Source organism: Balaenoptera acutorostrata, chromosome 8 (assembly GCF_949987535.1).
Source record: "Balaenoptera acutorostrata chromosome 8, mBalAcu1.1, whole genome shotgun sequence".
Lineage (NCBI taxonomy): Eukaryota > Metazoa > Chordata > Mammalia > Artiodactyla > Balaenopteridae > Balaenoptera > Balaenoptera acutorostrata.
The window spans coordinates 31,204,273-31,219,436 of NC_080071.1; the positions used below are offsets into that span (position 1 = coordinate 31,204,273).

General features: G+C 38.8%; 2 protein-coding genes across 7 annotated transcripts in view; one reads left to right on the forward strand and one right to left on the reverse strand.

The window, feature by feature from the left end:
- UBR3 (ubiquitin protein ligase E3 component n-recognin 3) overlaps positions 1-15,164 on the forward strand; it is a 246,998-nt gene that overhangs the window by 113,688 nt on the left and 118,146 nt on the right. For all 6 annotated transcript variants that reach the window (XM_057551190.1, XM_028166733.2, XM_007183256.2 and 3 more), the window contains exon 19: positions 2,671-2,767. In XM_057551190.1, the coding sequence (XP_057407173.1) occupies positions 2,671-2,767 (97 nt within the window). The remainder of the gene's footprint in view (positions 1-2,670; positions 2,768-15,164) is intronic.
- On the reverse strand, positions 13,973-14,436 carry LOC130708673 (KRAB domain-containing protein 5-like). Its single transcript, XM_057550909.1, has 2 exons — positions 14,357-14,436; positions 13,973-14,279 (listed from the first exon to the last, which is right to left on the reverse strand). Exons 1-2 carry the CDS (start codon positions 14,434-14,436, stop codon positions 13,973-13,975), a joined length of 387 nt encoding a protein of 128 aa, XP_057406892.1.

Below are 15,164 nucleotides of genomic sequence, written 5' to 3' on the forward strand. Positions count from 1 at the left end.
ATTCATGGTCTTTTCTTCTCTTTCACATTTTCATTAATCTAAGTTAAAATTTTGAAGGAAGTAGCAGTTACATGTTTCTTGCCCCCCTCAGCACTCATTGTCTAAGTGAAAAACTGATGCCCACTTTGTAGTTGTAAATAGCATGGACCGTGTTTGGTAAAACACACCAAAATAAACCTTATCATGTGTGATTTTTCAGAGAGTTCACAAAGGTAGCAAGAACAATCCAGAGTCTCTGGTTAGAATGTATTCCATTAAAGGAAAAGCACAGTATTTCTTTCTTGTAGAGAACACTTTGTGTCTAAAATTTAGATGAGCTTAGAAGTAGAGTGATGTTCTTGTATAATGCAGTGCTTATTAATAAAGTGTGATGTGAGCATAACCTGTGTCACTCAGTCGCGGTCCTTATTAAAATACAGGTTCCTATGCCTCAACCCCAGTCTGCTCTCATCCAGATCTCTGGGGATTAATTCTGGAAATCTGCTTTTTTACCAAGCTCTAAAGGATGATTGTCATGCACAATAAAGTTTGAGACACTGAGACAGAGCACTTGACATTTGAAGATTAGAATCAAGAAATTGGGTGTCATATTCAGATGCAGTACTGAGTTGTATTAGCCAGTTGTGTGATATTGAGAAAGTCAGTGTTTTATCTTTGGATTTGACTTCTTATTTGTAAAATGAGTGAGTTGGAATAGATGAGTGATTTTTAAGCTTTTTTAAAAAGTGTTTAAGATAAGCCTTTAGTTTTGGGGAACTAAGCCTTAAGTGAACTAAGCCTCTGTTATACAAAAGCAATAAAAGCAAACCTACTCTTGTTAAAGTGAGTGTGGTTAGTGGACATAGCTTCTCATCTGTTTTACCATCTCCTTGCTCCTAAAGTGGCCCCTGGTAAACCTCTGTTGAAATCCAACTTCTTGGAACACTGAAGCCTCCTGGACCAGTTAGTTAATCACTGAAGTTTTCTTCCATTTCAATGGTTTTATAATTCTGACAAAAACAGATAATAGAATTAATAACAAAGGTTCTATGTCTTTTTTTTTTAATTTTTATTTATTATTTATTTATTATGTTTATTTTTGGCTGTGTTGGGTCTTCGTTTCTGTGTGAGGGCTTTCTCCAGTTGCGGCGAGTGGGGGCCACTCTTCATCGCGGTGCACGGGCCTGTCACTATCGCGGCCTCTCTTGTTGCGGAGCAGAGGCTCCAGACGCTCAGGCTCAGTAGTTGTGGCTCACGGGCCCAATTGCTCCGCGGCATGTGGGATTTTCCCAGACCAGGGCTCGAACCCGTGTCCCCTGCATTGGCAGGCAGATTCTCAACCACTGCGCCACCAGGGAAGCCCCTATGTCTTTTTGAAGGCCTATCTTAAGGATCTTAAATCATACTTAGGATAATTTAAGATGGCCTGTTACATGAAATAGGGACAGTTGTTAACATTTTTTTTTTTAATGCCAGAAAGTTGAAATTATAGTAGATGTGTAGAGAGATGCTTAAGGTTCAAATGTTAAGAAATGTTAAGAATTCTGCTGGAGAGAATGAGAGGGGAGAAAATTTTATCTAGGGAAGAGACACTCTTAAGGCAGTGGTTTCTAAAATTATTCTCAGGCCATGTTTTAGATTTTTTATCACATCCAGATACCATCTCTACTATTATATACTTAGTATGCTGCGTTTTCTTAAAAGGATTCACATTTTTAAACTTCTCCTCATCCTAAGCATGAGTATTAATGAGATCACAGGTTTTATTTGCAATGTGCAATTTTCTATTACACGTTAATGTAATTATATAGCTATTAACATAAGCTTTGTGCACTTAATACTTAAAATCATCTTGTGTACCACCAATTGTACATATACCACACATGGGATAATGATTCCTAATTGTGGAGAAGGTAAGGAGATCAATTATCAATTATAGCAAAAGAACAAAATCTTTTATAAACCAAAAAGTGTTTATAAACTAAGCTCTTGAAAATCAATGGCTCATTAATTTTTTAATCTAGCTTTCACATTTTTATCTTCGAATACTTTCAAAAATGTTAATGCATTGTGTTTCTTACTTGTTGGCACTTTACAAAAAAAAGTGAGCTAAACTTTTATGGTGAGGCATTATCACATTATAAAACTTTTTTTTTTTTTTTAAATAAATTTATTTATTTATTTATTTTTAGCTGTGTTGGGTCTTCGTTTCTGCGCGAGGGCTCTCTCTAGTTGCGGCAAGTGGGGACCACACTCTTCATCGCTGTGCGCAGGCCTCTCCCTATCGCGGCCTCTCTTGTTGCGGAGCACAGGCTCCAGACGCGCAGGCTCAGTAGCTGTGGCTCACGGGCCTAGTTGCTCCGCGGCATGTGGGATCTTCCCAGACCAGGGCTCGAACCCGTGTCCCCTGCATTGGCAGGCAGACTCTCAACCACTGCGCCACCAGGGAAGCCCTATAAAACTTTTTGCTCGCTAGTTCTTGCTGAACTTAAGAGAACATTATAATGATGAAATAATGATTTTTGATTTAGAAAAGTGGTCATTGCATCAAGCTTATTAAGGCACATATATAATCAAATTAAACTTTCCCATCTTTTAAATATAAGATATACTTAAATGTGATTAGTCATTAGAGATTGACTTTATTCCTAAGAAGTCAGTGTTTTGTTTCTACTCTCTTTTGAATAATAGCTGAAGTCTGGGATCACGAGTTTGACCCCGTCATGGTCATTCTTCGAACAGTTTACCGTAGAGACGTGCAGTCTGCAATGGACAGATACACAGCATTGTAAGTACGTTATATTAGTCAGTAAAATAATGGATATCTTGTGTTTATAGAGAAAAATTTCAGTTATAAGACAAATGATATGCTCTCATTAAAATATACTCAATCTTTAGAGGAGAAAATATTTTAAGATTAAAAAAATAATCTGGCTGAGATTTATGTTCTCAAGATCTTGATCCAAAAACCTGACATTAATCTGATAAAAATAAATTTTATAAAACATCACAAATAAACGTAAAAAAATAACAAACTTATTTAGTTGCTCTTTGACCAGCAGAATTCAAAGCTTGGTTTTGTGTTGTTCTACTTTCAAAGCAGTAGAGGAGGCACAAGTTAAGAGAATAAAATTGATGTCAGAGATGATGGGTAGGTACAAAAAGTGTGGTGATATTGCTGTGTTCTTGACAACTGGGAAAACAGCCAAAGTAAAATGAATTTCATTTGTAAATATTTAACAAAGTAGTTAAAATGTTGATAATTGCTGAAAAATTTTGAAGGATATCTTTTTAATGGAGAATTCAGTTTTATATATTATTGTTGTAGACTATTTTTTAATGTATTATTTCCTCCTATTTTAAAACATTAGTTAATCTATTGTTGAACATTATAGGATATCACCTTTTATTTGTGCTCAGTTTATTTGTGCTTAGTTAAACATTTTGAAAACAAGTTTAAAATGATATAAATGTCTTTGATCTTGAGAAAATATTTGTTCATATAACCATCAAAGTGTAAATACAGATATTGGGTGTAATTGAAACTTCTTTCTGCCAAGACTTGGCAGTAATAGATATATGCTGAATTTAAGAACCATCATAGATACCTCTGAAGAAAGTTTATAGTGTAGAAGTTTAGCATATTCTCCCCTCCCCTCACCCCACCCCAAGAAAGACAAAAACTAAAAACAAAATTTAGTTCAGCATCTCTCTCTACCTTTCTCTAAAACCCGTGGGGAAATAGTCTGAGATTCTCCTTTCCCTGCTTTCTTAGCAACCTCTTTTTATGCTTTTTGTGTAGCTTTGTAACTATTTGTTTGCTTTGTAGGGTTTTACTAGACTCTTAGTTCCTTGAGGGAAGATATTTTTGTCTCTGTGTCTCTTTTATATCTTCAGAATCTATCTCAGTGCTGGCACATAATAGGCATTCAGAATACATTTGTTGAGTAAATAAATTTGAGTAGTTCATGCTGAAAAATGAAAACCATATCTGTAGAGCTATTTTTATTAAATTTTCCTCTTTCCTATTTTGCTGTCTATTTTTTCTCATAATCTCATTCTCCTCATTTGGCTTTTGAGTTCCTGTACAATGTCTCTATAGTTTCTTAGAAATATGTCTGAATTGCTGTAATGTTTCTTGGCAGTTTAAAAATCTTTGTTTAAAGAAATGTGTATTTAAATAAAAGAATAGTAGCAGATAACAAATACACTTTAACTTCAGATTAAAATCATTTTCTTATAAATTAATTTCTGAAATTTTATGTGCAATATGATATTAATCCAACAATATTTTGTATATTTAAGATAAATATATCCGTGAAGAATGTGTTTGTTTCCATGTAAAACTTAAATTTTTTTGAAATTTATTTTGTATATGAAATATAACATGTCTTTCCTTTATGTGATATCACTTATATGACTGTATAATTGACCATTTCAGTTCTTATTATAACACAACTGGGAAATAACCCTAAAGTGTAGGGCTTATTGGCTGTTGGTCATTTTCATTTTCTTTTAGTTTTAAGGAACAAAAGTGGCAAAACTGATTTACTTAGTGTGATTCTTTTTTATTTCAAGAAGGTAATAGAAAGGCATTTTGAAAAATTATAGAGAAAAATAATTAGGTAAATTAAAGCTATTGTGTCTTTATTTTTAGCATTTAAAAAAATCTTTATTTATTTATTTATTTTTTAACATCTTTATCGGAGTATAATTGCTTTACAATGGTGTGTTTCTGCTTTATAACAAAGTGAATCAGCTATACATATACATATATCCCCATATCCCCTCCCTCTTGCGTCTCCCTCCCACTCTCCCTATCCCACCCCTCTAGGTGGACACAAAGCACCGAGCTGATCTCCCTGTGCTATACGGCTGCTTCCCACTAGCTATCTATTTTACATTTGGTAGTGTATATATGTCGATGCCACTTTCTCACTTTGTCCCAGCTTACCCTTCCCCCTCCCTGTGTCCTCAAGTCCATTCTCTACGTCTGTGTCTTTATTCCTGTCCTCCCCCTAGGTTCTTCAGAACCATTTTGTTTTTTTGTTTTGTTTTTTAGATTCCATATATATGTGTTAGCAAACGGTATTTGTTTTTCTCTTTCTGACTTACTTCACTCTGTATGATAGTGTCTAGGTCCATCCACTTCAGTACAAATAACTCAATTTCGTTTCTTTTTATGGCTGAGTAATATTCCATTGTATATATGTGCCACATCTTCTTTACCCATTCATCTGTCACTGGACACTTAGGTTGCTTCCGTGTCCTGGCTATTGTAAATAGAGCTGCAGTGAACATTGTGGTACATGACTCTTTGAATTATGGTTTTCTCAGGGTATATGCCCAGTACTGGGATTGCTGGATCGTATGGTAGTTCTAGTTTTAGTTTTTTAAGGACCCTCCATACTGTTTTCCATAGTGGCTGTATCAATTTACATTCCCACCAACAGTGCAAGAGGGTTCCCTTTTCTCCACACCCTCTCCAGCATTTATTGTTTGTAGATTTATTGATGATGGCCATTCTGACTGGTGTGAGGTGATACCTCATTGTAGTTTTGATTTGCATTTCTTTAATGATTAGTGATGTTGAGCATCCTTTCATGTGTTTGTTGACAATCTGTATATCTTCTTTGGAGAAATGTCTATTTAGGTCTTCTGCCCATTTTTGGATTGGGTTGTTTGTTTTTTCGGTATTGAGCTGCATGAACTGCTTGTAAATTTTAGAGATTAATCCTTTGTCAGTTGCTTGGTTTGCAAATATTTTCTCCCATTCTGAGGGTTGTCTTTTCATCTTGTTTATGTTTTCCTTTTGCTGTACAAAAGCTTTTAAGTTTCATTAGGTCCCATTTGTTTATTTTTGTTTTTATTTCCATTGCTCTAGGAGGAGGGTCAAGAAGGATCTTGCTGTGATTTATGTCATAGAGTGTTCTGTCTATGTTTTCCTGTAAGAGTTTTATAGTCTCTGGCCTTACATTTAGGTCTTTAATCCATTTTGAGTTTATTTTTGTGTATGGTTTTAGGGAGTGTTCTAATTTCATTCTTTTACATGTAGCTGTCCAGTTTTCCCAGCACCACTTATTGAAGAGGCTGTCTTTTCTCCATCATACATTCTTGCCTCCTTTATCAAAAATAAGGTGACCATATGTGCGTGGGTTTATCTCTGGTCTTTCTATCCTGTTCCATTGATCTATATTTCTTTTTTGTGCCAGTACCATACTGTCTTGATTACTGCAGCTTTGTACTATAGTCTGAAGTCTGGCAGCCTGATTCCCCCAGCTCTGTTTTTCTTTCTCAAGATTGCTTTGGCTATTCGGGGTCTTTTGTGTTTCCATACAAATTGTGAAATTTTTTGTTCTAGTTCTGTGAAAAATGCCATTGGCAGTTTGATAGGGATTGCACTGAATCTGTAGATTGCTTTGGGTAGTAGAGTCATTTTCACAATGTTGATTCTTCCAATCCAAGAACATGGTATATCTCTCCATCTGTTTGTATCATCTTTAATTTCTTTCCTCAGTGTGTTATAGTTTTCTGCATACAGTTCTTTTTTCTCCTTAGGTAGGTTTATTCCTAGGTATTTTATTCTTTTTGTTGCTGTGGCAAATGGGAGTGTTTCCTTAATTTCTCTTTCAGATTTGTCATCATTAGTGTATAGGAATGCAAGAGATTTCTGTGCATTAATTTTGTATCCTGCTACTTTACCAAATTCATTGATTAGCTCTAGTAGTTTTCTGGTAGCCTCTTTAGGATTCTCTATGTATAGTATCATGTCATCTGCAAACAGTGACAGCTTTACTTCTTCTTTTCCAATTTGTATTGCTTTTATTTCTTTTTCTTCTCTGATTGCTGTGGCTAAAACTTCCAAAACTATGTTGAATAATAGTGGTGAGAGTGGGCAACCGTGTCTTGTTCCTGGTCTTAGTGGAAATGGTTTCAGTTTTTCATCATTGAGGATGATGTTGGCTGTGGGTTTGTCATATATGGCCTTTATTACGTTGAGGTAAGTTACCTCTCTGCCTGCTTTCTGGAGGGTCTTTATCATAAATGGGTGTTGAATTTTGTCAAATGCTTTTTCTGCATCTATTGAGATGATCATATGGTTTTTCTCCTTCAGTTTGTTAATATGGTGTATCACATTGATTGATTTACATATACTGAAGAATCCTTGCATTTCTGGGATAAACCCCACTTGATCATGGTGTATGATCCTTTTAATGTGCTGTTGGATTCTGTTTGCTAGTATTTTGTTGAGGATTTTTGCATCTATGTTCATCAGTGATATTGGCCTGTAGTTTTCTTTTTTTGTGACATCTTTGTCTGGTTTTGGTATCAGGGTGATGGTGGCCTTGTAGAATGAGTTTGGGAGTGTTCCTCCCTCTGCTGTATTTTGGAAGTTTGAGAAGGATAGGTGTTAGTTCTTCTCTAAATGTGTGATAGAATTCGCCTGTGAAGCCATCTGGTCCTGGGCTTTTGTTTGTTGGAAGGTTTGTAATCACAGTTTCAATTTCAGTGCTTGTGACTGGTCTGTTCATATTTTCTATTTCTTCCTGGTTCAGTCTTGGAAGGTTGTGCTTTTCTAAGAATTTGTCCATTTCTTCCAGGTTGTCCATTTTATTGGCATATAGTTGCTTGTAGTAATGTCTCATGACCCTTTGTATTTCTGCAGTGTCAGTTGTTACTTCTCCTTTTTCATTTCTAATTCTATTGAATTGAGTCTTCTCCCTTTTTTTCTTGATGAGTCTGGCTAATGGTTTATCAATTTTGTTTCTCTTCTCAAAGAACCAGCTTTTAGTTTTATTGGTCTTTGCTATTGTTTCCTTTATTTCTTTTTCATTGATTTCTGATCTGATCTTTATGATTTCTTTCCTTCTGCTAACTTTGGGGTTTTTTTGTTCTTCTTTCTCTAATTGCTTTAGGTGTAAGGTTAGGTTGTTTATTTGAGATGTTTCTTGTTTCTTGAGGTAGGATTGTATTGCTATAAACTTCCCTCTTAGAACTGCTTTTGCTCCATCCCATTGGTTTTGGGTCGTCATGTTTTCAATGTCATTTGTTTCTAGGTATTTTTTGATTTCCTCTTTGATTTCTTCAGTGATCTCTTGGTTATATAGTAGTGTATTGTTTAGTGTCCATGTGTTTGTATTTTTTACATGTTCTTTCCTGTAATTGATATCTAGTCTCTTAGTGTTGTGTTTGGATAAGATACTTGATACGATTTCAATTTTCTTAAATTTACCAAGGCTTGATTTATGACCCAAGATATGGTCTATCCTGGAGAATGTTCCATGAGCACTTGAGAAGAAAGTGTATTGTGTTGTTTTTGGATGGAGTGTCCTATAAATATCAATTAAGTCCACCTTGTTTAAAATATCATTTAAAGCTTATGTTTCCTTATTTATTTTCATTTTGGATGATCTGTCCATTGGTAAAAGTGGGGTGTTAAAGTCCCCTATTTTTGTGTTACTGTCGATTTCCCCTTTTATGGCTGTTAGCATTTGCCTTATGTATTGAGGTGCTCCTATGTTGGGTGCATAAGTATTTACAATTGTTACATCTTCTTCTTGGATTGATCCCTTGATCGTTATGTAGAGTCCTTCTTTGTCTCTTGTAATAGTCTTTATTTTAAAGTCTATTTTGTCTGATATGAGAATTGCTACTCCAGCTTTCTTTTGATTTCCATTTGCATGGAATATCTTCTTCCATGACCTCACTTTCAGTCTGTATGTGTCCCTAGGTCTGAAGTGGGTCTCTTGTAGACAGCATGTATACGGGTCTTGTTTTTGTATCCCTTCAGCCAGTCTGTGTCTTTTGCTTGGAGCATTTAATCCATTTACATTTAAGGTAGTTATCAATATTTATGTTCCTGTTACCATTTTCTTAATTGTTTTGGTTTTGTTATTGTAGGTCTTTCCCTTCTCTTGTGTTTCCTGCCTAGAGAAGTTCCTTTAGCATTTGTTGTAAAACTGGATTGGTGGTGCTGAATTCTCTTAGCTTTTGCTTGTCTGCAAAGGTTTTAATTTCTCCATCGAATCTGAATGAGATCCTTGCTGGGTAGAGTAATCTTGGTTGTAGGTTTTTCCCTTTCACCACTTTAAATATGTTCTTCCACTCCCTTCTGGCTTGCAGAATTTCTGCGGAAAGATCAGCTGTTAACCTTATGGGGATTCCCTTGTGTGTTATTTGTTGTTTTTCCCTTGCTGCTTTTAGTATTTAGTTTTTGATAGTTTGATTAATATGTGTCTTGGTGTGTTTCTCCTTGGATTTATCCTGTACGGGACCCTCTGTGCTTCCTGTACTTGATTGACTATTTCCTTTTCCATATTAGGGAAGTTTTCAACTGTAAACTCTTCAAATATTTTCTCAGTCCCTTTCTTTTTCTCTTCTACTTCCGCGACCCCTATAATTCGAATGTTGGTGCATTTATTGTTGTCCCAGAGGTCTCTGAGACTGTCCTCAATACTTTTCATTCTTTTTTCTTTATTCTGCTCTGCAGTAGTTGTTTCCACTATTTTATCTTCCAGGTCACTTATCCATTCCTCTGCCTCAGTTATTCTGCTATTGATTCCTTCTAGAGAATTTTAAATTTCATTTATTGTGTTGTTCATCATTGTTTGTTTGCTCTTTAGTTCTTCTAGGTCCTTGTTAAAAGTTTCTTGTATTTTCTCCATTCTATTTCCAAGATTTTGGATCATCTTTACTATCATTACTCTGAATTCTTTTTCAGGTAGACTGCCTATATCCTCTTCATTCGTTTGGTCTGGTAGGTTTTTCCCTTGCTCCTTCATCTGCTGTGTGTTTCTCTGTCTTCTCATTTTGCTTAACTTACTGTGTTTGGGTCTCCTTTTTGCAGGCCTCAGGTTCGTAGTTCCCATTGTTTTTAGTGGCTGTCCGCAGTGGCTAAGGTTGGTTCAGTGGGTTGTGTAGGCTTCCTGGTGGAGGGGACTGGTGCCTGTGTTCTGGTGGATGAGGCTGGATCTTGTCTTTCTGGTGGGCAGGACCGCATCTGGTGGTGTGTTTTGGGGGGTCTGTGGCCTTATTATGATTTTAGGCAACCTCTCTGCTGATGGGTGGGGTTGTGTTTCTGTCTTGCTAGTTGTTTGGCATAGGGTGTCCAGCACTATAGCTTGCTGGTCGTTAAGTGGAGCTGGGTCTTAGCATTGAGATGGAGATCTCTGGGAGAGCTTTCTCCATTTGAATTTACATGGAGCCGGGAGGTCTCTGGTGGTCCAGTGTCCTGAACTGGGCTATCTCACCTCAGAGGCTCAGGCCTGACACCCGGCCAGAGCACCAAGACCCTGTCAGCCACATGGCTCAGAAGAAAAGGGAGAAAAAAAAGAGAGAAAGAAAATTAAAAAAGAATAAAGTTATTAAAATAAAAAATAAAAAAACATTATTAAAAATTAAAAAAAGACAAGAGTAATTTAAAAGAAAAAGAAAGAAAGAACAACCAAACCAAAAAACAAATCCACCAATGATAACAAGTGCTAAAAACTATACTAAAAAATAAAAATAAAAACAGAAACAGGGCTTCCCTGGTGGCGCAGTGGTTGGGAGTCTGCCTGCTAATGCGGGGGACGCGGGTTCGAGCCCTGGTCTGGGAGGATCCCACATGCCGCGGAGCGGCTGGGCCCGTGAGCCACAGCTGCTGAGCCTGCGCGTCTGGAGCCTGTGCCCCGCAACGGGAGGGGCCGCGGTGGTGAGAGGCCCGCGCACCGCGATGAAGAGCGGTCCCCGTACCGCGATGAAGAGTGGCCCCCACTTGCCGTAACCGGAGAAAGCCCTCGCACGAACTGAAGACCCAACACAGCCAAAAATAAATAAATAAATAAAAAAAAAAAACAGAAACAAAAAAAAACGGACAGACAGAACCCTAGGACAAATGGTAAAAGCAAAGCTGTACATACAAAATCACACAAAGAAGCATACACATACACACTCACAAAAAGAGAAAAAGGAAACAATATATATATATCTATATATATATAAAAAAAAGAGAGCAACCAAATCAATAAACAAATCTACCAGTGATAATAAGCCCTAAATACTAAATTAAGATAAACATAAAATCAGAAACAAATTAGCTGCAGAAAGCAAACCCCAAATCTACAGTTGCTCCCAAATTCTACCACCTCAATTTTGGGATGATTCGTTGTCTATTCAGGTATTCCACAGATGCAGGGTACATGAAGTTGATTGTGGAGATTTAATCTGCTGCTCCCGAGGCTGCTGGGAGAAATTGCCCTTTCTCTTCTTTGTTTGCACTGCTCCTGGGGTTCAGCTTTGGATTTGGCCTTGTCTCTGCGTGTAGGTTGCCTGAGGGTGTCTATTCCCCGCCCCGACAGGATGGGGTTGAAGTAGCAGCTAATTAGGGGGCTCTGGCTCACTCAGGCCAGGGGGAGGGAGGGGTACAGAATGCAGGGTGAGCCTGCGGCGGCAGAGGCTGGTGTGATGTTACAACAGCCTGAGGCGCACGGTGTGTTCTCCCGGAGAAGTTGTCCCTGGATCTCGGGACCCTGGCAGTGGCAGGCTGCACAGGCTCCCAGGAGGGGAGTTGTGGTTAGTGACCTGTGCTTGCCCTCAGGCTTCTTGGTGGCTACAGCAGCAGCCTTAGCGTTTCATGCCCGTCTCTGGTGTCCCCGCCGATAGCCGCGGCTTGCGCCCGTCTCTGGAGCTCATTTAGGCGGTGCTCTGAATCCTCTCTCCTCATGCACCCTGAAACAATGGTCTCTTGCCTCTTAGGCAGGTCCAGACTTTTTCCCAGACTCCCTCCCGGCCAGCTGTGGTGCACTAGCCCCTTTCAGGCTGTGTTCACGCAGCCAACCCCAGTCCTCTCCCTGGGATCTGACCTCCGAAGCAGGAGCCTCAACTCCCAGCCCCCAACCCATCCTGGCTGGTGAGCAGACCAGCCTCTCAGGCTGGTGAGTGCTGGTTGGCACCAATCCTCTGTGCGGGAATCTCTCCGCTTTGCCCTCTGTACCTCTGTTATTGCACTCTCCTCCATGGCTCTGAAGCTTCCCCCCTGCCAATCCCCGTCTCCACCAGTGAAGGGGCTTCCTAGTGTGTGGAAACTTTTCCTCCTTCACAGCTCCCTCCCCTAGATGCAGGTCCCGTCCCTATTCTTTTGTCTCTGTTTTTTCTTTTCTCTTTTTCCCTACCCAGGTATGTGGGGAGTTTCTTGCCTTTGGGGAAGTCTGAGGTCTTCTGCCAGCATTCAGTAGGTGTTCTGTAGGAGTTGTTCCACATGTAGATGTATTTCTGATGTGTTTGTGGGGAGGAAGGTGATCTCCATGTCTTACTCCTCCGCCATTTTGAAGGCCCCTCTCTATTTATTTATTTATTTATTTAGGCTGTACTGGGTCTTTGTTGCTGAGTGTGGGTTTTTTCTTCTTGTGGCGAGCGGGGGCTACTCTTCGTTGCAGTGCACAGGCTTCTCATTGCGGTGGCTTCTCTTTTTGCGGAGCACGCACTCTAGGTGCGCGGGCTTCAGTAGTTGTGTCACACGGCCTCAGTAGTTGTGGCTCATGGGCTCTAGAGCATAGGCTCAGTAGTTGTGGCACATGGGCTTAGTTTCTCCATAGCATGTGGGATCTTCCCGGACTAGGGCTCAAACCCATGTCCCCTGCTTTGGCAGGCGGATTCTTAACCACTTTGCCACCAGGGAAGTCCCGCTATTGTGTCTTTAGAATCTACCTTGATGCAGGGCACTTTGTAGATAATCAGTAATTGCTAAATGAATGAAAAGTAAGTTTCTTAAAATTTTTTTGTGCTGAGAGTTTAAGTGAAAATAAGCCATTTTCTTTGTGTGATGTTTAGACCTTTAGAATTTTAGGATCTTATTGCTGGAAAAGCCCTTCAAGATCTTCTCTCCAGCTTCTGTAGAAATGTCTTGGGAGCCATCACTGGAAGAGGGGGTTGGGCAACAGCAACAGAAGGCCTAAGAGAGTGGAGGTGGCTCATCCCGTTTTCCTCACTCCCTTCCAAATACCCCTTAATGGGCAATTCAGCTTTTAAAATGAGAAAAACAAAAACAAAAAACAACAAGAGCAAAAACAAACCAACAGTTGGAAAACCATCCATTCAATTCAGTGTTATATTTTACATATGAGGACATTGTGGTCCAGAGAAGTTCAGTGGAATACGTTTGTTAACGGCAGTGTTGGAACTATTGTCTAGACCATTTCCAAAAGACAAATGTGATTTTTATATAGTGGTTACTTTAAATTCAGCTGGAAAGCAAATTTTTTTGAACTGTAATTTCTGATATTTCTGTTGCTTCCCATCTCCCATCTTGAAGGTTAATGGCTGCTGGCCCATGTTTTAAAGTATGATGTATGAGTTTATATATGTCATTTTTGTCTCAATAATTAAGTGTTGGTTTGAGTCACTTAACATTTTTTTTGGCTGTCATGTAGCTTTTCATTTGCATTATTTCATTAATGATTTTGAAAAGAGCAGTCAGAATGATGTTATTACCTGCTGCCTTGAACAAATCTATAACCTTTATTTCAGAACACTTTATTAATCTAGGTGCTGCATATTTAGGGGCCTAGTACTTAAAGCAAACAAACAAATAAAATAAAAACGAAAAATTGCTTTTCTATGCCGAATGAAATAGAATAATTGAAACATTTAATCATAGGCTATTGGGATTGCTTTGAAAATTATGCTTATATGTAGCCACTATAGTATTATATAGAAACCAGTTTTTTTTTTAAAGCAAACTTAATGGCATCCTCTTCTTGAATCATAGATGCAATTCATTTCTCTGGTATGTAGATGGTAATTTTTTTTTTTTTTTTTTTGAATAGAGAAAGGTTTATTGCAGGGCTAAGCAAGGAGAACAGGTGGCTTGTGCTGTAAAAAACCCCAAATTCCCCCATGGTTTTCAGGGAGAAGTTTTTATAGGCAAAATTTGAGGTGAGGGCTGTAGGGTGTGTGACTTTCTTCTGGTTGGTTGGTGGTGAGGTAACGGGGTGGTGCCCCAGGAATCTTATGCTCAGCCTGAAGTCACCATCCTCCACCTGGGTGGGGGGGCCCCAGTTCCTGGGTGTATGGCTATTGTCTCCGTTCCCTTCACATCCCAGGGACCCTTCTTTTGCTCCATAAAGGTGACCAGGTGACCTGGCTTAGAGACAAGACCCAAGGAGACCAGGTTTTTATAGTTCTCTAACATCACATCCCTGTACAATTCCCATTGGGTGCTGTCCAGAAATTCCCACTCATCCTGAGAAAATTCTATGACTACATCCTGGAATGTCAACAGTCCCTGAGAAGCTGCCGTTTCCTCCTCTTCTTCCTCTTGTCTGGGTCATTTTCTCATCGATATTACGTTGAGGAATCACATCAGCATCTTGAGAATATGCCTTTGCTCCTAACATACCCACAGGCAGAAGGATCTGGAAATGCTGAAAAGGCCAACTTTTCCTGTCCTTGTCTCAGAAGATATTCAGGAAAAATCATCTCCTATATGGAGACCAAACTCTGAATTCATTCTTTCCTGTTTCTAGGTGTTCTCACCTCATATAGATGTCAGGAAATTCTGCTAACACGGGGTATGTGGGCTGTACTGACTTTCCCCTTCCAGACCCATGTAACAGGAAACCATGTTGCCTCTCCTTGTAATTTATTATTTTTAAGATTTTTTTCCCCCTCCCTACATGATATTTGTTTCCTCCAAGTTGAGTTTTCTACTGTTCAGTCTCTAGCTTTTATGTTAGCTGCATTCTTTGGATGTCTGATAATTCTGGCTGCTTGTGATGAGGAGCTCTCAGTGCCTTGGATCTTTGTAGATTCTGAGCTTTAATGTAGTGTGATTTGGGTAGGCAGGTTTGTTGAGAAGCCCTTATGTTAGTCTCTTTAGAACTTCCTTTTTGGTTTTGTCAGATTCCTCAGAGAAGTATTTTCAAATATTGCCCAGAAGGTAATGGTCTGGCTGCCATTATTTTGTGAACTGAATGGAGTCAGAGCCTAAGTGCTCTGAGTCAAAATGCATATGATGACTTTCTTTTTTTTCTCTGTCATTTTTCTCACTTTCTACTGGCTCACATCAAGCCTGGTAATGGGGTGGAAATATGTAATATACCAGCAGTGAGGCACCTTATGTCATATGGCAATGAGCAGGGATGTCCTCCTCTTTTAAGGAAGTGATCCAACAGTTGGGAACAACAATACAGTCTGCCGTAGAGAGT

What these genes read in the sequence shown, in the direction of transcription:
- LOC130708673 (XM_057550909.1), bottom strand. Translation starts at nt 14,436, where the DNA reads ATGATTTTTCCTGAATATCTTCTGAGACAAGGACAGGAAAAGTTGGCC. An exon ending in CCAGATCCTTCTGCCTGTGG is followed by an intron (nt 14,280 to 14,356) that starts GTATGTTAGGAG and finishes AAAATGACCCAG; the next exon opens with ACAAGAGGAAGAAGAGGAGG.